Consider the following 21,596-nt stretch of genomic DNA (forward strand, 5'->3'; position numbering starts at 1 on the left):
TTCAAGCATCTCTCTCTCTCAGAACCAGTATCGAAAAACTAGCTAACTAGCTAACTTCTGAATTTTCATTGGCTCACAGGAAATACCTAATCCTTCACAAACATACAAAAGACAGTAATGAAAATATTTTTTTCAAATGCTTTAAAATCGAAAATAAAACAAAGTATTGTCAAACCTGTTTTGCTTTTCAGCTTATAACTACGACTTCCATCCATGCTAATGTGTTGAGTCACAATAATAGAACTGCCATATACTTCTGGTTTAAATGCATCTTTACCTCTGTTTCTTAATGTTATCGAAACATCTGCAGAACTAAATAAACAGTAACTTAAAATATCTGAGTTTGAATCATTCAAGATAAAGAAATAGACTTTCCACCAATAGATTTTCAATTCCTGTTTAGGCCACAACTGAAAGTTAGTTGGATCTGTTTCATACTAACTGTAGGTCAACACAGAACTACCATGGTACTATGTTTGCACAGGAGAGTTTGAGCTCCAAAACAGAAAGTTCTATAGGCCAAACTGAGATGCATGACCAGAGCTGTCTGAGCTCTATGTCTGGATCTAACCATCATCCTAGACCTTTACTTTTATGAGCACTCAACTATAGTACCATGTAAAACATAACGTTAAAAAAGGCTTTAAGTAGTATGTTAACAGAAAGTTTAAATCTATCTGAAAGGGGAGGATGCAGATTGGCAGTGCTGCAACAATTTTAGATGCTCTGATATGAGAGCAAAAGGCCTTTTGTGTCTGCCCAACTCAGTGATATAGTAATAAATCAAATAATAGATAACTGAATTTCTACTTTGGGGGCTGAGAGGAACATTAACCATCAGCTCTAGGTATCGGACAACCCATTCCAGATGAAAATAAAGTTGCCACTGCAGAAGGGGATAAATAGGCTGCTCAAAGTAAAGGAAAGAGTTTAAAGGAAGTTCAGTACTTATGGGCATTCTTTAAAATTTTTAAGTTATCTTAGAACTGACGACTGAGAGGAAATGAAATTTCTATTTATATAGCAGTTAAAGACGGTGACTAAATTACAAATTAATTTAAAAAATTTAGTAGTTTCAGATATCACACCGAAGTCCAACCTACTAATTTTTATTATTTTAAAACCACGCATTTCTATATTTTTAAAACTGTTTCTGATCCTGATGCTCTATAAAAGGTACAATAAAGCAAAAGGGAAAACTAAGGACTTTGTAACTCAATGGACCAAACTAACTTTAACATCAAACTAACAGCCCACCTCAAACACATTAATACACAGTTTCGCTTACGTCTCTCCATCTTTCACAAATACTTTCAAAGAGGATCCTCTATTAGTTGTGGTAGCTTTTCCCCCAAGACCAACAATAAGAGCAGTTAATACAGCACTCTTCCCACCTGAAAAAGCAAACAAGCAATCTTTTTATAAAACAGTACTGTCTTCTATTTATACAATTCAATTATATTGTATATAATTTTAGCCAAACCTGCACACATCTAAGTCAGTCTAATAAAACTGAAAATAGACTTTAAGAATATCTATTGTAAAAGATATGATAGAAGCACACACCAACCGTTCCAACGTTGGCAAAATACACCTCTACCCTGATATAACGCTGTCCTCGGGAGCCAAAAAAATCTTACCGCGTTATAGGTGAAACCGCGTTATATCGAACTTGCTTTGATCTGCCGGAGTGCGCAGCCCTGCCCACCCCGGAGCAATGCTTTACTGCATTATATTCGAATTCATGTTATATCGGGGAAGAGGTATATTACCACTTTTCCAGTTTTTATTCCACAAAAAGCTTTCTAAAGTTCAATGTATTCAAACGGAGGTGAAAAGAATATCCCTAATTTTGTCTCCCGACATGTCAAGTAGTTCATGTCCAAATTTGAGAAGTAGTAGTGTTTGTGCATTTTGTTTTTCCAAAGCCATACTAAAATGTTTTACAGAACAAAAAGAATTCTAAGATCACTATTTTAAGTATGAAAATAATAACTTTCTGCAGTGTCTGCAATCCTAACATTGCAGTGCTACACTAGGACAGAACACACAGAGAGCAAAAGTGACTAGAAATGCAAGCCGAGGCAACTAGTTATTTTTCTATTTATTGACTGTCCAAGCAGGTGAAATGCACAAGAAAAATTTAAATTTATTCGTTTTACCTAACACCCATCTTTTAAATTGTGAATGAAGGACAGATAATCTTACTAAAAACCTGATTTGAAAAAACCCAAACAAAAGAAAAAAAAAATCAGGCATTTTAGCCCCTAGAAGAAGGTAACAATGCATTTAACAAGTTATTTTCCAGAGCTTGAACATGCAAGCGTTCAGTTCATACTGACTTTTTACCTCTAATCACAAAATAATTTTCAGAGAACAAGAATTAAGACAAATCATGCACCAGATAAAGTTCTCTCAACTTTTATATATTTTGGATCTGTTCTGAAAGTAGTGAGTCTACCAGCTGGAAGAGACCTTGAGAGGTCATCTAGTCCAGTCCCCTGCACTCATGGCAGGACTAAGGATTATCATTCTAGACCATCCCTGACCAGTGTTTATCTAATCTGCTCTTAAAAATCTCCAATTATGGAGATTCCACAACCTCCCTAGGCAATTTAGTCCAGTGCTTAATTACCCTGACAGTTAGGAAGTTTTTTTCCTAATTCTAACCTAAACCACCATGGCTGCAATTTAAGACCATTGCTTCTTGTTCTGCCCTCAGAGGTTAAGAAGAATAATTTTTCTCCCTCCACCTTGTAATAACCTTTTATGTGCTTGAAAACTGTTCTGTCCTTCCGAGTCTTCTCCAAACTAAACAAACTCAGTTTTTTAAATCTTCCCTCACAAGGTCATGTTTTCCAGACTTTTAATCATTTTTGTGCTCTTCTCTGGACTTTCTCCGATTTGTCCACGTTTTCTGAAATGTGGCACCCAGAACTGGACACAGTACTCCAGCTGAGGCCTAATCGACATGGAGTAGAGCAGAATAATTACTTCTCGTTCCTTGCTTACAACACTCCTGCTATTATATCCCAAAATTATGTTCACTTTTTTTGCAATAGTGTTACACTGTTGACTCATATTTAGCCTGTGGTCCACTATGACACCCAAGTACTCCTTCCTAGGCCATCATTCCCCATTCTGTAGGTTGCAAATGATTGTTCCTTCCTAAGTGGAGTACTTTGCATTTGTCCTTATTGAATTTCATCCTATTTACTTCAGATCATTTCTCTAGTTTGTCCAGATCATTTTCAATTATAATCCTATCCTCCAAAGCACTTGCAACTCCTCCCAGCTTGGTATCATCTGCAAACTTTATAAGTGTACTCTCTATGACATTATCTAAATCAGGGGTCGGCAACCTTTCAGAAGTGGTGTGCCGAATATTCATTTATTCACTCTGATTTAAGGTTTCACGTGCCAGTAATACATTTTAACGCTTTTAGAAGGTCTCTTTCTATAAGTCTATAATATAGAACTAAACTATTGTTGTATGTAAAGTAAATAAGGTTTTTAAAATGTTTAAGAAGTTTCATTTAAAATTAAATTAAAATGCAGAGCTCCCCGGATTGATGGCCAGGACCCAGGCAGTGTGAGTGCCACTGAAAATCAGCCTGCGTGCTGCCTTCGGCACCCATGCCATAGGTTGCCTACCCCTGATCTAAATCATTGATGAAGATATTGAACAGAACCAGAACTGATCCCTACAGGACCCCAATCGTTATGCCTTTCCAGCATGACTGTGAACCACTAATGATTACTCTCTGGGAACAGTTTTCCAACTAGTTATGCATTCACTTCCATCTAGGCTGCATTTCCTTTGTTTAAGAGAAGGTCATGCGAGACAGTATCAAAAGCCTTACTAAAATCAAGATATACCACATCTACCACTTCCCCCCATAACCCGTATTGTCCTTATTTCCCTTTTTATAGATGTGCACTATATTTGCCCTTTTCCAGTCCTCTGCAATCTTTCCAGTCTTCCATGACTTTTCAAAGATAATCACTAATGGCTTAGATATCTTCTCAGTCAGCTCCTTGAGGTTTCTAGGATGTATTTAATCAGCTGAGAACATTTTGAGTGGTAATTATGGGCTAAGTATGCTTGGAAGAATTAGATTTTTATAGGTAAATGTTGATAAATGTCAATTTCACATATGCACCCAAACAGATGAAAACATACTTCCATCGATAATATTCAAAATTTACAGATGGGCAAAGCAAGAAAAATGCTGCCTGAGAACTTAGAATTTGATCTGAGGTTACAGAGTTACTATATTTTGATATACAATGTTGACAATTTGTATTTTCATGGTTATAAAGCTTTAACTTTTTTAACTTAACATCTGTCTGTCTGATCTCCTCTCCATTGTCTTATCCCGCAGTATCCTTCAAATGAAAATTTAAGTCAATAAAAACTGAAAAAATGATTAAAACTCAGTTTTGTGCAACTGTGAAAATTTTAAATAGATAAAAATTAAAAATGCTTAAAAATATTATCCATCAAAATTATATATTGTTTTAAAAAAATCATTCTGCCAAACCTAGTGCTAAGTTAAAGAAATGAAAGCATGTCCTCTGGAATGGTAGTCGAAGGGACAAACAAATGTTTAGCATACCTAGCATATAAATACCTTGCAACACTGGCTACAACAATGCCATGCTAATCCCTGTTCTCACTTTCAGGTAACTTTGTAAATAAGAGGCAGGCAGCTTATCTCTCATAATTGTAAACAGGCTTGTTTGTCTTAGAGATTGGCTGAACATGCAGTAGGATTGAATAGACTTGTAGGCTCTAAAGTTTTACATGGTTTTGTTTCTGAGTGCAGTAACAAAAAAAATCTAGATTTGTAAATTGCACTTTCATGATACAGACATTGCACTACAGATTTCTATGAGGTGAATCGAAAAATACTATTTATTTTATCTTTCTTACAGTGCAAATATTTGTAATAAAAAATTACAAGTGAGCACTGTGCACTTGCTATTGTGTTGTAATTGAAATCAGTATATTTGAATATGTAAAAAACATCCACAAATATTTAAATAAATGGTATTCTATTAAAAGTGCAATGAAAACTGCAATTAATCATGGTTTTTTTAATCAGGCAATTAATCACTATTCATTTTTTAAATCATTTGACAGCCCTAGTTATTAATATGATTGTATATTTAATTACCCTAGCCAGGTAGAGTTTATTATCTAACCTTCTTCTCAAATGCTGTTAAAACAATGACAATACTATTCATACCTATATATTGCTTCCTACTGCAACACCACTAACCTGACAATCAGTGGAGCAAACAACCCCAAGAAACCTCATGACACTAGATCAGCACCTAAACTCACACAACCACCCCAAATTAAAATGAAATGTCTTCCTGGTACCCAATTATCACACTAACAGACTACCTCACCCCAGTATAGAGTGCAAAGCTAGGATAGACATTTAACCAATATAGATGAAGCAGAGAATATACACTAGAAGTGGATAACTGGGAGACAAATAACGGTTCAAACCCAGAGAGGAGAGACATTCATATGTTGGACATTTCAACAGAAGAAAAGACATTTCCACAAATTACCACAAAAAGTAAGGCTTTCTATGAAAAGGTGAGGAAAACAAGAAGCAGCCTAATCCTGGGTGAAAGAAGTGCAACTGCAGAGATAATCACAGTACACAGAACCTTGCAGCAGATCCAGAATGGATGACAAAACTCCAAACAGGTTATGAGGCCCGATCCTTGGCAGAATGAAGTAATCTCTGACAGATACAGGAGGATTCTGTCCTTTTCTTGTGCTTTGACAACATTTATTGAATAGAAAATAATGAGAAGTATTACTGAACAATTACAAACTGGAAGGTGCCTATACCCTTTGTTAATGCTCAATCTTTCCCTTGTTTTTTAAGCAAACAACATGACATCAAGAAAAACAAGCAGAAGACTCACATTTTAAATTAGTATGTAACACTACATTCTAGTGAAATTGGGCTGAAAGTTAAGAAATACATATACAACAAAGAACGTTGATCAAAATTAAGTTTAAGTTGTTTTGATAACACCACATAACAGGTCACTATTAACCAATGTTGTTCTGTATAACTAAATTAAAATAACGACATACAGAAACCTCTCTCTATCTTGTTTAGCACTGAGACAAACATTAATGAAAAAGCAGACGTTTGTATAAATAATTGTTTTCCTTTTCTGTAGTTAAAAAGCCTTTTTAATGAACTTTGGCTCTAAATATTTAGGAACATATTTAGTTTAGTTTTTGGATAAGTCCCCCAAAAATGCTCCTGAGAGAGAAATGAGAAAATTAATACTTACTTCCATTGTTTCCAACCACAAAGTTTACATTGGATCCAAACTGAAAGGGCCCCAACATTGAATGGCACATGAAGTTCTTCAATTGGATGCTTTCAATTATCCCCACTTCCCCCGACGTCTACAGAAATATCATGAAAATGACATAAATCAAACACACAAAAATAATGAAAAAAATGAAAGTGAATCATGTAGAATGAGAAATTAAAATGAGAGCATGGTGATAAAATGGCAACGGTAACAAAAGTCACAGATACTTTTGTAGTCAAAACAGGACAACAAACAGATGGAAGGGCTTTACATGATGTATACAAATTACACAACAGTATGAAAATGTATAGCTGGTGGTGTAATTCAGTCATAATGTAGTATTAAATGCAAATAGCTATCAAAATGCTTCACTTATCAAAGATAGTTTTAGGGTATATCTACACTGCATACTCCTTTCTCCAGCATGGGTATAAATAGCAGTGTAGATGATGAGTCACTGTGTCGGTGAATAAAGACACTTCCTGAGCCCTGTGGGTATGTACCTGAATATGTATCCTATAGGACTCTCTACTTGCCCACACAGTGCCTCCCTATGTACACTGCCATATTTAGCAATGTAGTGTCTTGCTGTTAAGAGTCTTTCCCACAGCAGGGAAAGGCTCTGACAGCAGGGAGGTAATGGGGAAAGGCTCCAGCAGCTCCCCACTTCTGGGGACACGTGTAGCTACACACAGCAGTGTGGAAGCAGTCAGCTTTTCACTGTGGTGTGTAGGTACACAAGAGGTATTCAGTGTATACATAGCCTTAGTTTTTCCCCTTTAAGTTACTGAGTCATGAACATCTTACACAGCATGCTTTTATTATTTAACTTCCATGTGGTATAATATTCTTCATACACCATATAGATTTTTTTTTTTTTAGAATAATCTTTACTCTTTTTAAACAACTTTAAAAGTTGGAAGAAGGAGCTGAATTTAGAAGCAGAAGGGCTAATCCAGTGGCAAAATGTTGATATATATTTTGTTAGAAGTAACGGATTTAAGCATATATAAACGCCACCTGTAATTTGAGTTCTTACATCAGACAACGCTGCATTTGAAGAACATTTCTTCTTAAAACATTTTTTCTTAAAATATTTATCTCATTATAACTCAGCTACTCTAGAGAGCAGTAAGGATGGCATTCACCCTCATTTTATTTTAAATTAGCACTTACGCAAAAAATATATTTCAAAAATATGATTCTATTTTGACAGTGTCACGAAGTATTTGGGATACATTTAACAAGCTACAGTGGCTCCAACTGCTCCTTCCGGGTCACTCATTTATCTTTTAAATACTTCCCACAAACCCCCATTTTTTGTGCAACATAAAATCACAACTTGCACAACATATTTGGTTAGTTTTTGGATGACTAACCAAACATTTTATTTCCTTAACTTGGTTGCCTGTTTTTTGCCCTCAGAAGTAGTTATTTTATATAACGCAACTGACTGTGGTTGCCAATGCAAATTAATGATTTTAATTTTAAACAATGCTTAGTTGCCATGAGTATGTATTGCACAAATTATTAAAGTTACATTTAAAAATAGTACTCTTTACTATCTATTCCGAAGAACAACTGGGGACTGCAACAGGCTGTGGAATTTACAAACGGATCAAAACAGAATGCTTCAAGAAATTGTGTAACACTTGCATCTGAATCCGAAGAACAGATCGTTATGGTTGACAGCACCCTAAAAAATTATTCCAGAAGAAAGATGTTTCCTCAAATGTAGTAGAGGACAATTGAAGATATGATAGAAACATCACTGGTAGCTTTATTTTCGTATTGTTCCTTCTGCAGCCTACATGCAAGACACATTGCTTTACAATTAACCTGCCTCAAACAGCACTATATTTATACCAGTTTGCTTATTTCCTCTTTTTAAAAACTGTCATTTCTAACAAGATACACATCTTACCGACTGCAAACTGGAATTACTGTCAGATTGCAACTCTGAACGTTCTTCTTCATCAAGCTCATCATTAGATTCATCTGTGTATTCTTGTCTTGGCCTTTTGTGGAGTCCAGGGTTTGAAAAGCTTTCCTCTTTTCTCTTACCCATAAGTACTGAAAAAAGTACAGTAAATTGTAAGTTCCAGTTAGCTAAATGAAAAATATCACAGATTGTAACACACAGGTCTATATCGACATAAAAATATGAATGATCACAAAGAGCAAATAGACAGAATCAGCCCACTTTTGAAGCAATATTGACAAGTCCCAGTAAAACAAAGTGAAAATTAAATCAGACAAAAAAAATTTTTTTTGAAAACCTAAAGCTGAGCAAACCCAACAGAGAGGCATCAGTGCTGGTACAATTATGGTAATGATGAAAATTGGACTATAAATGGATAGCTCCTATTCAACTTAAGAGGTTTGGTTATGACACTAACCAAGTACACATTGGTACTCTAGAAATAAATAAATTCCAGTACAAAGTATGGTTAGCACTACACAAAGCATGGGGGGGAAGCACACTTCTGCATCAAAAAGGAACAATAAAGCTTCAATCATGCAAACACTCATGCACATATTTAATTGTACATATCTAAGCATTCCCCCTAACTTCAGTGGGTCTGCCCAGTAAGTAAAACTAAGCCTGTGCAGAAGTCCTTGCAGGATCCAGAAATGTCAACAGAAATGTCAACAGTTTCAAAATAATTCTCCAGTGTTAAAAGATTTCTAACCGGTTAAGTTCTTCTACTCAAGATCTCAACTTTGTATGCCACAGGATTTACTTGAAAAATACCTTTCATGTACTTACAGGAAGGGCACAATTCTACAAATTGCTAAACACCTTGTGCAAGGTGCTTAGAAGCCCTGAACACTAAAGTCAACAGGTGTTAAGAACACTCAGTACTCACCTCTACAGGATAAAGTACTACCTGGCAGACAATGAGGAGTTTTAGATTTTAAAAAAAATACAAAATTACCGGTCTTAAAGAATTTAACATATCCAAAGTTAACAGAGCAAGTGAAGTTACTCAGCACATGAGGCTCAAGAAAGAGAAATCCCAAGTGCATACAAGTGGCTCTGTCCATCTGACCATTAAAGACACAGATAACGCAGAGGCTATGCTGAAAGCCATAGTTACACACAGCCTAAGGACAAAAAAAAAAAAAAAACCAGAATCAAGGAGGCCTTACACCAGGGTTACATCTGTTCCATCCTACTTCCTGTTTGACTGGAGAGAGATAAGACAACAGATAAAGGCAGAAAACGGTAAAATCACCTCACCTGCTATCAGTAAGGTGGGCTTTCTTTGTCATTGCTGAGACAAAGTCCCCCTTTCATAGATTTCTGAAATGAACCTGATACAGGTTTTAGATGTTGTGTAGAATATATTAGAGAATTAGAGTTAACTTAAGTTTGGTTAAAGAAATATGTGCTGTAAAGAAAAACACATACCACTGTTATTTCAAAAGTTAGGGTCTAGGAGAACCCAGATGCAAGGGAAAAACTGTTGATCAGCAAGAAAGAGCAAAGAGATAAGGAGGAAAGGCCTTGGGAAGACTGGAAATAAAGGTGAATTGTCTCAAATTGTTTTTAGATGAAGTAGATAATTGGCAGTAACATCATTTGTTTGTTAAAGGGTATTAAAAAGTAAGGGTTCATTGCTAATACCTGCCTGACCAAGATGAATCTGACCAATATGGTCCAAGCACTCCTAGTTTAGCCCGTTTGTAAATATCTTGATCAAATGTTTATAAATGTTTTATATTACTATTTGGTAGTAAATTACTTATTATTTTGACTTTTTAGTCATGTTTAGAGCAACTGTATAAATATTATTTGGCCTTTGGATTTAATAAAGGAATTTATAGTTAAACTGGTGTTGTGGTATACACTGCATAAATGATAATTAAGGCCAAGATTTTGTCATGAATATTTTTAGTAAACGTCACAGACAGATCATGGGCAATAAAGAAAAATTCATGGAAAATACTAAAAATATCCATGACAAAATGGGAAGCCGCTGGACAGCTGCAGGGAAGGCTGGGAGCGCTAGGGACCCCTACCAGAGGCCTCTGGAAATTTCCACTACGTGCATCTGACAAAGCGGGTATTCACCCACGAAAGCTCACGCTCCAATATGTTTGTTAGTCTATAAGGTGCCACAGGACTCTATGCTGCTTACACTGGAATTTTTCAATAATGGGCTCTTCAGTCTAGCACAGAAAAATAGAACACAATCCAATGGGTGGAAATTGAAGCCAGATAAATTTAAGCTGGAAATAGAACATAAATGTTTAATAGTGAGAGTAATTAACCATTGGATCAATGTACAAGGGTCATGGCGCATGCATCTGATGAAGTGGATATTCACCCACAAAAGCTTATGCTCCAATATGTGTTAGTCTATACAGTGCCACAGGACTCTTTGCTGTCTCTATCACTGACAGCTCTGAAATCAAGACTGGATGTTTTGCTAAAGATAAGTTCTACCTGAAACGGGCATTAGTTGCAGGCAGTCATGTGTTACGATCACCGTGGTCACTTCTAGCCTTGGAAGCATGGAGTCTGCCTGTTTTGCCTAGTCAGCTCTTCGGGGCAGGGGCAGGGGCAGGGGCTGTCTTGTTCTGTATTTGGCCAGCGCCGAGTGCAATGGGGTCCTTGGCACCCAGAGCTCACGAAAACCAGGATCTAGTTTACTGGCAACTGGGATACAATCCAACGCAACAGTTTCTGATGCACTCGGAAGAGCCACATTAGTGTGACTGTGACAGTCAGCAGCGACCCCCTAACAGCTAGTAGCCTTATAATAGCTGGCAACCATTAGGGGAAATTGGACACCTCACGGACACAGTAGCCTGAACTTTTGAACCGTCTTCCCTTATCGGTCTTGAGGCAGTTGAAGCTGGTCCTAAGCTGGTTTTTGCTGAGCAGATTGCAGAAGCGCAGGGTCTGCTAACCACCAACCAAATGCTAACACGACCGAAACCTGTGTGTGAGTGTGTATAAAAGATTCTTGGTTTTTGTATGGAGTAGAGTTTTTTTGTACCAAGGTACAAACAGGTCCGGCTCTAGACCCCAGTGCGCCAAGCATGTGCTTGGGGCGGCATGCCGGCGGGAGGGCGGCAGGCAGCTCCGGTGGACCTCCCGCAGGCTTGCCTGCGGAGGGTCCGCTGGTCCCGCAGCTCGGGTGGATCTTCTGCAGGCACGCCTGCGGATGCTCCACTGGAGCCGCGGGAGCAGCAGACCCTCCGCAGGCACGTCTGCAGGAGGTCCACGGGAGCTGCGGGACTGGCTACCGCCAGAGCACGTCCCACCTTGGGGCGGCGCAATTGCTAGAGCCGCCCCTGGGTACAAAACTCTCCTTTCTTCTGCAGAATAAAGCAACCTTCCCTTACCCCTGCCTGGCTGTCATTGGCTCTCAGCTAGGCGGACCCACATTTCGGTAACATGGCCCTGGGGGACATGGTAGCCTGGCCACCAGGGACGTCATCCTAACGCGCTGCCCGGGGGGGAGGAGGGGGGACGACTCAGGCGACCCCCCCATAAAGGCAGGGCGATTTGCCGGCGCTAATTGCTATGCCTGAGCACCCGCCCGGCCCGCGCACGCGGCGAGGAGAAGAGAAGAGACTCCAGCCGCGCCTCTTACCTCGCGGGAGGTGGGAGGGACTGCGGAGACGGAACAGCCACTATCGTTATGAGCCGTTGAGATTTTAAACCCGCTCCGAGCGCCAGCGTTCGACTCCCGGCGGCAAGCACCGGCCGGAAACGGAAGCAGGCGCCCCGGGACCCCGCCCCTGCGTGGGCACGCGCGGCCCGAGCGCTGGCGCGCCCCGCCATCTTGCGGAGGCGCAGCCACTTCCGGGAGGCTCCCGCGCCAAATACGAATCTGACGCCGAGGCCGGGGCTGAGTGATAGAGTGGGACGCCGTGGCGCCGCTGGCGGGATCCCCTGTGTACTGGTTCGGATCCTACCCCGCCTGGGCTGTTCCCTCCTGTGACCCTCCCCCGAGTCCGGTTCCCAACCTCCACCCCGCCAGGGCTGTTCCCTCCTGTGACCCCTCTCCCCCACCCCCCGAGTTCGGTTCCCAACCTCCACCCCGCCTGGGGTGGTCCCTCCTGTGACCCCCCCCCCCCCCAGAGTCCGGTTCCCAACCTCCACCCCGCCTGGGCTGTTCCCTCCTGTGACCCCCCTCCCCCCGCCCCCCGAGTTCAGTTCCCAACCTCCACCCCGCCTGGGCTGTTCCCTCCTGTGACCCCTCTCCCCCACCCCCCGAGTTCGGTTCCCACCCTCCACCCCGCCTGGGCTGCTCCCTCCTGTGACCCCTCTCCCCCACCCCCCGAGTCCGGTTCCTAACCTCCACCCCGCCTGGGCTGCTCCCTCCTCTCCGCGTCCGCTCCCACTAGTCCGCTCCGTCCCCCGGCGCGGTTCCCCCCCGCCCTCTCACACTCACTCTCCTGCCACCCATGTCACATCCCGGGCTCGCTAAACTATCCAGCCCCGTGTTGTATGCCAGTTGCTCCTGCTTGGCGTCCTGGGGATGTGTGTTTGTATTCAGACCCTATCAAGGCTGTTACCTGCTTCCCACGGTGGGGACCTGAATTCCAGCCCTGGCTCTTTGTTTGTCTCCCTTCTCCCCCAGCCACACTGCAGTTCTCCTCTTCCCCACCCTGTTGCCATTGCACCCCAGAAACCAGTACAGGAGCCCTGGATACAGCACAGCCTGTAGTCCCCTAAGGACCTCGTATCAGGAGTGAGTTGCAGGGGTTTAGTGGTGGACCACCAGGGATATTAATTGACAGCTCCTCTATGGAGCCGGGAGCACAGGCACATGTATCTGGTGCAGTTCACAGAATTCCCTAACACTTGTCCTTTCTGTAGTAAGAGGGAGACTGCGGTGCACATCTGCATAAAGCAGAGATCCCCAAATCTGTGGGATGCACCCCCTTAGGGGGTGCAAAGGAACATTTGGGGGGTGCAGCAGGGCCCAGACCAGCCCCCATGGGGGGCAGGGAGGTTGGCAGGAGCACCACCAGCCCAGCCCCGTCCCTAGCTCTGCACCTGGCCCCGGCCCCATCCATGGCTCCACACCCTGCTGCAGGCTTGGTTGCCAGCCCCCAGCTGCAGCCCCAGCCTTGGGCCTCTTACCCCTGTCCATGTTCCCCTGCCCCTGGAGCCACAGCTCCTCTCCCAGTTTGGGATACTCTACTCCAGTGGTCTTGAGGTGCTGCAACCTGATAAACCTCCTACTGAGGTTCTGGGTGTACTTTTCCCCACACCTCATTTACCTCCATATCCCCACAAAGTCACAAGAGCTCTTTGTCAACCTCCTGGCACTGGTCAAGATGAGCATCCGTCACACCAGGAGGAGGAAGCTGGAGGGGGGTGTGTCTCGGTGATGGGTTTATTTCTGGTCCCTTGTCTCATACCTCTGAACAAAGTTCCTTGGGCAGTGTCCACTGGCTCCCTGGATGTTTTTCAGGAGCAGTGTGCATTGTTGAGTGTTCCCTGCTCTATTTCCTGTTCTAGTTCCCTGCTTTTTAACCTTTGACCCTCCCTCCATTTTTGTTTGTTCATTTGTTGCCCCAAGAATTTAGTTGTGGCCTGGGTGAGTGGATAGACCTTTAGTTCTGGGTTGGCCGTCCTAGTACCCACAATCATAGGTGCTGACTCTGTGGGTGCTCTGGGGCTGGGGCACCTGCAGGAAAAAAAATAGTGGGTGCTCAGCACCCACCAGCCACAGCTGTTTGGTGGCACCCCAAAACAGCTGATTGTAGGCTGGGGCAGGGGTCTGGGGAGGGCAGTGAGTAGGTGAGGAAGAAGCGGAGTAAGGGCAGGGCCTGAAGGAATGGGGTAAAGAGGGGGCCCGCAGAGTGGAGGTGGAGCACCCCAGGGGAAAAGAGAAACTCAATGCCTATGCCCACAATGGGTTCAGGATTTTAGTGGTTCTCTTCCCTTCCCCCCTCCAAAGTCCCCTAATGCTGAGAATACACATGGATTGGTAAAAGTATTGGTATTTTAACTAAGGGCAGATGCAGCATTGCATGCAGCCTAACCAGCTAGAAGCTTGGGGACTTAATGGTTTTATTCTTGTTTTACTTACTTACAGAAAGAATTGCAAGTATTTAATCTTGTGCAACATGTCTTTTTATATTTGAAGAGTAAGACTAAAATGCATAGAATGTGTTTTGTTTCATTTCATAAAACTTTTTCACTCTCTTTTGTCCCATTGAAAACAAAAGGGTATCCCACAAATGGAATAGTAGTGGGTGATGCACTTTGGGAGCTTAGGTGTGTTAGCAAAGCTGTGTGATGTGATCTCAGGACTTGGAATACTGGTGAGGATTGTAGTTTAGAAGAAGTAATTGCAGACTTCTCCTGTCTGGGGAGATCTTAGTATGGGAAGGGCAGGGGAACTGCAGGGCAGAATTGACGTGCATTGGCCAAGATTTCTTGGATAAATTTGCATAGTCAGATGACTTGTCTGAAGCAAACCATTAACAGTCATCAACTGTAAATTCATTTACTCATTTTAAATACTCCTTTTGTTTTTGTTGAGTTAATTGTAATCATGTAAAATGTTCATTGTTTATAGACTTACTGGCTCTAAATTTTTAAAGGCTGGTTTATCCTGGACCTGATGCCAGTGACTGTATTGCAGTTCACTTTGTGGAAGCCAGATCAACTCCCTAAATTTTGTTATTTTTGTAATAACATCAACAGTGTTTTAGGGTGATTTACAGACTTAGAGAAAAATAAGGTCCCACTGTGAAGATTTTACCTTCTCTAAAATATAGAAGGTGGGATGGGAGATTTGGTATAACTAAGGCCCCTGAAATAAAATCTGTTCAGATGGGTTTTTGCAAAGAGCCCCATTCAAGACAGTACAGATTTCTGCAAACTGGATTAGCACCTAAATCATTTAAATGACAAAAATAAAAGAACTTCTAAAATGTATTATGGCATGTCTACCTCCTTCAGCAACTAATATACTTTGTTTGCATCATGGAAAGGAAAAAATCACTTCCGTAGTTATAAATTAATATTTTACCATGGTGTTGAGAAACATTGACTTATTTTTCATTTTGTAAGTTGCCTTAGCCACATTTTTGTCTATATAGCTACTTTTGCATGTTTATGGAATTAGAAATACTTTTTGATGCATTTATCCTCCCTGTGCATTAATACAGATGTGCTATGTCGTCATGGTACTAATAAACCAATTAACACACAGGTTATAGGAAGCTATATAAGAAACATAGACTGATTTATAGGCAACAAATGGTAACATCAAAAGGGCTTTTTGCAAAGTGTTGTCTCATTCACGTCCCAAAAAGCTGGAAGTCCCAGTTAGGTGGTAAGAAAGTTAATTTCCCCCCTGCAGAATGTTCTATTCAAGGCTTTCTATCTTTTAAAGGTAACAATTGGAAATATTAAAGTATTACTGTGGCAAAAAAGAATACTTCTGTGTAGTTTTAAAGCATCATTTATCTAAATATATTCTGTTGAGGCTGCTACTTAGCAAATGAGCATTGTTAGGGGGTTTATTCCTTCACCTTCTCACTTCCCTGGTCCTTCTCGCATGAACAGAGAGCAACAATACCCGAAGATGCAAACAATTTGATGTTTATTTGGGTGAACTTCCAGCAAGCATGATTTCAGTTTCCTTCCTTAGTGTTCCCCTTCCCAGCTCTGACACCACAGAACCTTGCCTGTGTCCCTTTTCCTGTTCCCATCCCCCCCCAGCAAAACATGATCCCAATTCCACCACCCTCAGTCCCTCTTCCCATTTCCCCTTTACTTCCTGATTGACTGCAGACTATATAGTAAAACTTGAGTTCTGCTTAGCTATACCTTAGCCAATCATTTTACTGAAATTTAACTAACCAATCCTAACATACTGTAACATGGTTATTTAACCAGTTATATCCCACCACCTTAATTGGTTTACACCCAACAAAATTAATTATACAGCAGACAGAAAATTACAGAACCAGACAGAGATTATACAGACAAACAATAGGGAAGTGGAGACTACAGTGATAGAACAATACAGAAATGAGGATTTCACATCCCAGCTATTGATAAATGAGTTCTTGCCAGACAGGATGCTATCAACTAAGTTTCCTTTTACATTTTCTAGGCTCTTCCCTTTCTCTGGAGGTGATAGGAATACAATCCTGTCCTGATATTCCTAACAGCCCAATAGCACCTTATTTCAATGTAACTAGTTTGGAATGTGAGGATGTGACCATACACTTCCCCATTTATGGCTGCCTCTGCTGCTTAGCAGAAGGCCTTAGCCTAAGAGCCAAGCCTCAGACTGTCACAGTACGAGAAGGCCCTTACACTGGCAGACAGTGATTTTGATTCTTTCTTTTATACCTCTATAACTAGCTAAGTGATAAGAATGCACCTAAACTCTTAAAGTATAGGCCTTTGCAGACAGGCCTGAATAGCTATATCCTAACAAGCATCTCTGAGGTTATGGCTACACAGCAGCTAGACACCCGCCACTGCCCTGTACTGGCCACTCGATCTTGGGCTGCAGGATTCTTTCATTGCTGTGTAGACTTCTGGGCTTGGGTTGGAGTCTTGGTGCTAGGATCTTGCAAGGTGGGAGGATCCCAGAGCTTGGGTTCCAGCCCAAGCCCTGAAGTCTACACAGTAGTGGAACAGCTCCGCACCTCCAGTTGGCTAGCACAGGCCAGCCCCGGGTGTCAGGGTAAACACAGCAACTAGAGTGAGGAAAATGTCAGCTTCCCGTTTCTAGTCTCTTGTCTGTGCTGCTCACAACATCAGTTTTCTTACAGTGCAAGAGGTAGCCCAACACATACTTTTTTTTTTCCAGATTTGCACTCAGATAGCGCCACTTAATTTCTTAATTTCAATGCCTGTTCTGGTATACAAAACTTCAGAAGCATAGCCATGCCAATGTATTTGACTTGTATTACTAGATGCTCTCCAAATGTCCATAGGGCACAAAAATGGTTAATACGTCATCAGCTTTTTATCAGCTAATTAACTAACTTCTGGGATTTCCCAGCATTTAGAAGCTTGCTTAATTAAGTGCTTGTCTCCTGAAGCTCTCAAGTCCTTAGAGAAAAGGAAACCTACATTGTTGCTAAGGGGGATAGTTTTCTTTGCAGGTGCAATACTACAATTTATCAGGCATGTGCTTTTTCTCTTGATGTATCTGTTTGAAAAATTATATTGACTCCCACTGCAAAGCAACGGGTCACCTTACCATTATGTTTCTGAAAAGAAACAGCGGCCTTTGGGCTTCAAACGCCAGCAGAGAAACCCTTTGCTCAACAGCAAAAGTATCAATATCCAGTAATACACTAAAGCAGAAATCTTTCAAAGGTCAAACAGGGTAATATTTCCAAGCTTGGATTCTTAAAGGTGAGAGTCTGATTAAGTGACCTGATTGAGGCAGGGGAACAAAGGAGCTTAACCACCCAGAGCTGTGAGTGATTTCCCCAGAAACCTGCTTCAGTTCAAAGGAAACTGTATGTGCTCTGCACTTCTGAAAATCAGGCCACTTATTTGAGTGAATTAATACAGATTTAGGTGCTGCAAATTCCAAAGCATGGACCATCTACTGGGAGAATGTAACCCCTGAAAACCAGTAGTAAGAAGCCCATCAATTAGAACAACTTGTAATTCATGCAATGAGAGCAAGAGACATGACTGATCAATTAGCTGAATCCCAGGGCTTTATACTCATATGTTAGTGTTGCATTAACAGTTTCTCTGATACCCCTTTTCTGTGAAAGTCACATGCTCAACAGGCCCCTAGATGGCAGCATTCCTCATCTGTATCCAAACTTCTCCATGGTTAAATGCAGTGCCTCCATGGTTGTCCTCCTATTTGATAAATTTTTTACCTACAAGGTCACGATTTGCTCCAAAGTGTAAAACTCTTTAAGCACAATCGTTTTTCATAATGTGACCATGTAACCTGACTGCTGTGTCATTTCTATGAGAGATTTTCTTTATTTCAAAAGTAAAATAGTCATTCATAAACCATTAACAAAAGTGATTTTAGACTTAAATATAATTTTTTTTATTTCATATTGAAATGTAGAGAAATAAGCATAAGGAAAATGTATTCCTTCTCCTCCCAAGACTAATAGATTGGCATTGAGGTGAAGAAATGGACAGTAGCAAACAAGCACGGTATAGGCAAAAGGCTGATATTTTAAGAGTGGCAAGGGGTGAAAGTGAGAACAGCACTGGAAAGGAAGGTCAGTCAAGGCTGAAGGGGAGAGGAGTGAGCAAAGGGATGGGAAAGAGGAGGAGAAAACAGGAAGAAAAGGAAATCTGATAACAGGAAGGGATGAGGGAGGGTTCAGGAAAGGGAGAATTTCCTGAGGTCCCTTCCAGCCCTGATATTCTATGATTCTATAAATTTAGAGTTATAAGCAGAGAGAGAGAGTCAAAAGGAATGTACCCCACTTAATATACTGGGGTAGATCCTCAGCTGGTATAAATGATCATAGCTCCAGTGTGGAGCTGTGATCACTTCCACCAGCTGAGGATCTGTCCCAGTGTCTTTCTGGTTGCGGACAAAAAGCACTATTTCCATAAAAGTAATTCTCAGATGTTAACTTCAAGAAGAAATAAAGGAGTATGAATTTCAAAGTCTCACCTTCACTTTTGGATAGAAAGACACAATGGCATGTATCTGTGCTCTTTTCTTGTAGTTGAACAGAAATATGTTTATTCATAGAAATCTGAATTTTCTGTGAGAAAGGATTGGGGCAGTAGATGTTCAGTTGTCATGGAAAGTGAGAAAAAGGCACTTAAGATGTAGATGAAAGTGATTTCTTAAACTAGACACTTTTACCATTCGGTTCAGACAGGACTGTAGCCTGTTTATAGTACAAGTTATCCTACAAGAAGCTCATCCATTAAACAAGTGGTCTATAAACTTAAGTCTCTAAATGTTTGGATGGCTTGATTGTGTCATTCTCTTAGTCATTAACATTTATTTTTAGAAGTACTTAGAGCACTTACTTGCCACATTCCATATTCTGAGCTGTGAACTTTTGTTTTAATCAGTCTTTACAGCTGATGCCCTCATATTGGCAAAGCAGAATTTAGGACAATGGGAGTGACTAATCTATGGCAGATCCTGGAGCCTGTGAAAGAACATGTTCATCTGAGCAGTCTCAGGGGGAAAACCCTTGCTGTTGATTTAAGTCTATGGGTGTGTGAGGCACAGACTGTTAAAAAGATGATTGGAGTAGTCACCAAGCCTCATCTTAGGTACAGTATCTATTTTTTCTTCTTCTTTTTTTGGGTGGGTAACTGTAACCGGTAAGTGTTTGAATCTGTATGATATAGTTTGCTCGTTTGGTGCTTTACTCCCAGAGTTATGCCAAGGTACTTCCAAAATCCATGGTAGTCCATATTACCATATAGTTTTAACCACTTACTCAGTGTGTGCCGATCATTCTGCATGAGCCATTATGAAGTGCCTTGAGGAGTATGTGCATATTTGGTTGATGTGTCTGATGCTTGTTCAAAGAACAAACTAATCAAAGTGACTGTAACTCCAAAGTATTGACTTGTGCAAACAGGACTGAAAAGAGGACATGTGGAGCTATAGACAACTAGAATTTTACTATTAAAAGTGACCAGTGGCTTTTGAGTCCCCAGCTCAAGAGTGGATGATTTTTTGAAGTTGTAAGAATCCACAGCGCCAATTGACTTCAACTGAAATTCTGGATGCGTCCCTTTTTCTGATAGCATCTAAAATGTCTCATATTAGGGACCCAAGATAGCTGACCACTTTCAAAAATGCAGCCTTAGCCAATCAGCAGTTAATTAAAAAATTGTCTAGTATGGGGGCACTGATTCAAATCTGTTAGTTACTAATCATGTTAGTAGTAACAGAAAGTTGTTACTCTGATCGCAGTGGAGTGGAAATATCAGTCAGTTTTCTAATGGAGATATCCACATCACACAGATCACCCTAACTGGCACCCTTTTAAGAACTTTCAGCAGAGTGACCAAAAGCTGAATGGATCTGGAGAATAAATTATTTCACCACTGTAGACAAGCTTTCATGGGGACAGGATTAAAAGTACATTGCTAAGCCATTTTAGGGAAACTTACATGAAACTGATTGTATTATATTTGTTCTGTACATAAACAGGGTTTCAGCCTCCAGAAATGTCAGTTCATCTCCCCTCAGTAGTAGTATATTAACTAAAATATTTTTAAGCAGTAGTCTTTCTAAATCAATCTAACACATTTGAATGTTTGTTCTACTGCTTTCGAATGTCAGCTCAATGGATTATGGCAAAAATGTATTGTCTTTGTGTCAACTCAGTATTACTGTCGTAGGAAAAATTGTGGTTATGAAAGATTCAACATTCTTTTTGCCCACAAGAAATATATAAATCAGTATGTTAAAAATAGTGTTATTTCTAATGTATCTGAGTTTTATATCACACTGGTCACCATAGCATCTGAGGTATTCTCAACATTTTAACCTTGGATTTAACAGGATGTCTGTTTCCCTCCTTCCAATTTCCCTTTATCATCAGTATGGAGGTAGGTCTGGGAGCAGATCTTGTTCATGAGCTGGTAAATTTCATGACAGTTTTGGAAGGCTGAACAAGAATATATTCCTATAATACAGAATTCATGAAAAGGTATTAAAGTTCTTCTGAGCAATAAGTCCACAGAAAAATGAACATCTTTCCTCTCTATAGTTACGTACCTGTACAAAGACTTGCAATACAAAATGGTCTGAAATTTTTTATGATGTTTGTGTATGTTTTCCAAATGGTAGCTATAGACTCTTTTTGGGTGGATGGAGGAGCATTTGGGTTAGGGCTATAATCCAATTGTCCTTACGGTGTTTCTTTTGCTGTTTTTGTTCCTTGGTTTGAAACCGTGTACATTTCATTATGAAGTTCTGACCAACATGAAATTTCCATTTAGGGTATACACATCAGTTGTCATGAGACTTAATTTATAACTTCATTTTTCAGTGAAATTGTTTATTTACTTTGTTAATGCAGGAATCTATTTTTTCGAATCTCTTCTTTAACCTCAATGGAGATCAAATTGGTGTTTGTGATGGAGGGGGATGCCCCAAAGCTGAAAGCAGAAACAATGAGTAAGAGGAATGAGCTCCGCTATGGATCTTCGAAAAAACCTAGAGCTGCAAAAACAGGGAGATCCTATTTTAAATCAGTTTTAAGAGAGGTGAGTGATAGAGGAATTTCATTATTTGTTGTATTAGAGAATGGAGAGG

The 21,596-nt window shown here is 40.6% G+C and overlaps 2 protein-coding genes across 10 annotated transcripts in view; one reads left to right on the plus strand and one right to left on the minus strand.

Annotated features, from left to right (window-relative positions):
• Positions 1 to 12,123, minus strand: part of SMC6 (structural maintenance of chromosomes 6) — an 84,806-nt gene extending 72,683 nt beyond the window's left edge. For 2 of the 3 annotated variants that reach the window (XM_039530353.1, XM_039530352.1), the window contains exons 1-5: positions 11,970 to 12,123; positions 8,285 to 8,433; positions 6,334 to 6,451; positions 1,289 to 1,394; positions 176 to 312 (exon numbers count right to left, since the gene is read on the minus strand). In XM_039530353.1, coding sequence (XP_039386287.1) covers positions 176 to 312; positions 1,289 to 1,394; positions 6,334 to 6,451; positions 8,285 to 8,428 — 505 coding nt within the window. In that variant the 5' untranslated portion in view covers positions 8,429 to 8,433; positions 11,970 to 12,123. The remainder of the gene's footprint in view (positions 1 to 175; positions 313 to 1,288; positions 1,395 to 6,333; positions 6,452 to 8,284; positions 8,434 to 11,969) is intronic. The other variant, XM_039530354.1, reaches the window with a different exon arrangement.
• GEN1 (GEN1 Holliday junction 5' flap endonuclease) overlaps positions 11,957 to 21,596 on the plus strand; it is a 31,440-nt gene continuing 21,800 nt past the window's right edge. Inside the window, exons 1-5 of one of the 7 annotated variants that reach the window (XM_039530357.1) lie at positions 11,957 to 12,281; positions 12,963 to 13,073; positions 14,563 to 14,658; positions 19,388 to 19,594; positions 21,361 to 21,547. In XM_039530357.1, the coding sequence (XP_039386291.1) occupies positions 19,434 to 19,594; positions 21,361 to 21,547 (348 nt within the window). In that variant the 5' untranslated portion in view covers positions 11,957 to 12,281; positions 12,963 to 13,073; positions 14,563 to 14,658; positions 19,388 to 19,433. Of the gene's footprint in view, positions 12,282 to 12,593; positions 13,074 to 14,562; positions 14,659 to 19,387; positions 19,595 to 21,360; positions 21,548 to 21,596 lie in introns of those variants that run through there. The other 6 variants (XM_039530355.1, XM_039530360.1, XM_039530359.1 and 3 more) reach the window with 6 other exon arrangements.

The sequence above is a fragment of the Mauremys reevesii genome, linkage group 3 (genome assembly GCF_016161935.1).
Source record: "Mauremys reevesii isolate NIE-2019 linkage group 3, ASM1616193v1, whole genome shotgun sequence".
In the NCBI taxonomy this organism is placed as follows: Eukaryota; Metazoa; Chordata; order Testudines; family Geoemydidae; genus Mauremys; species Mauremys reevesii.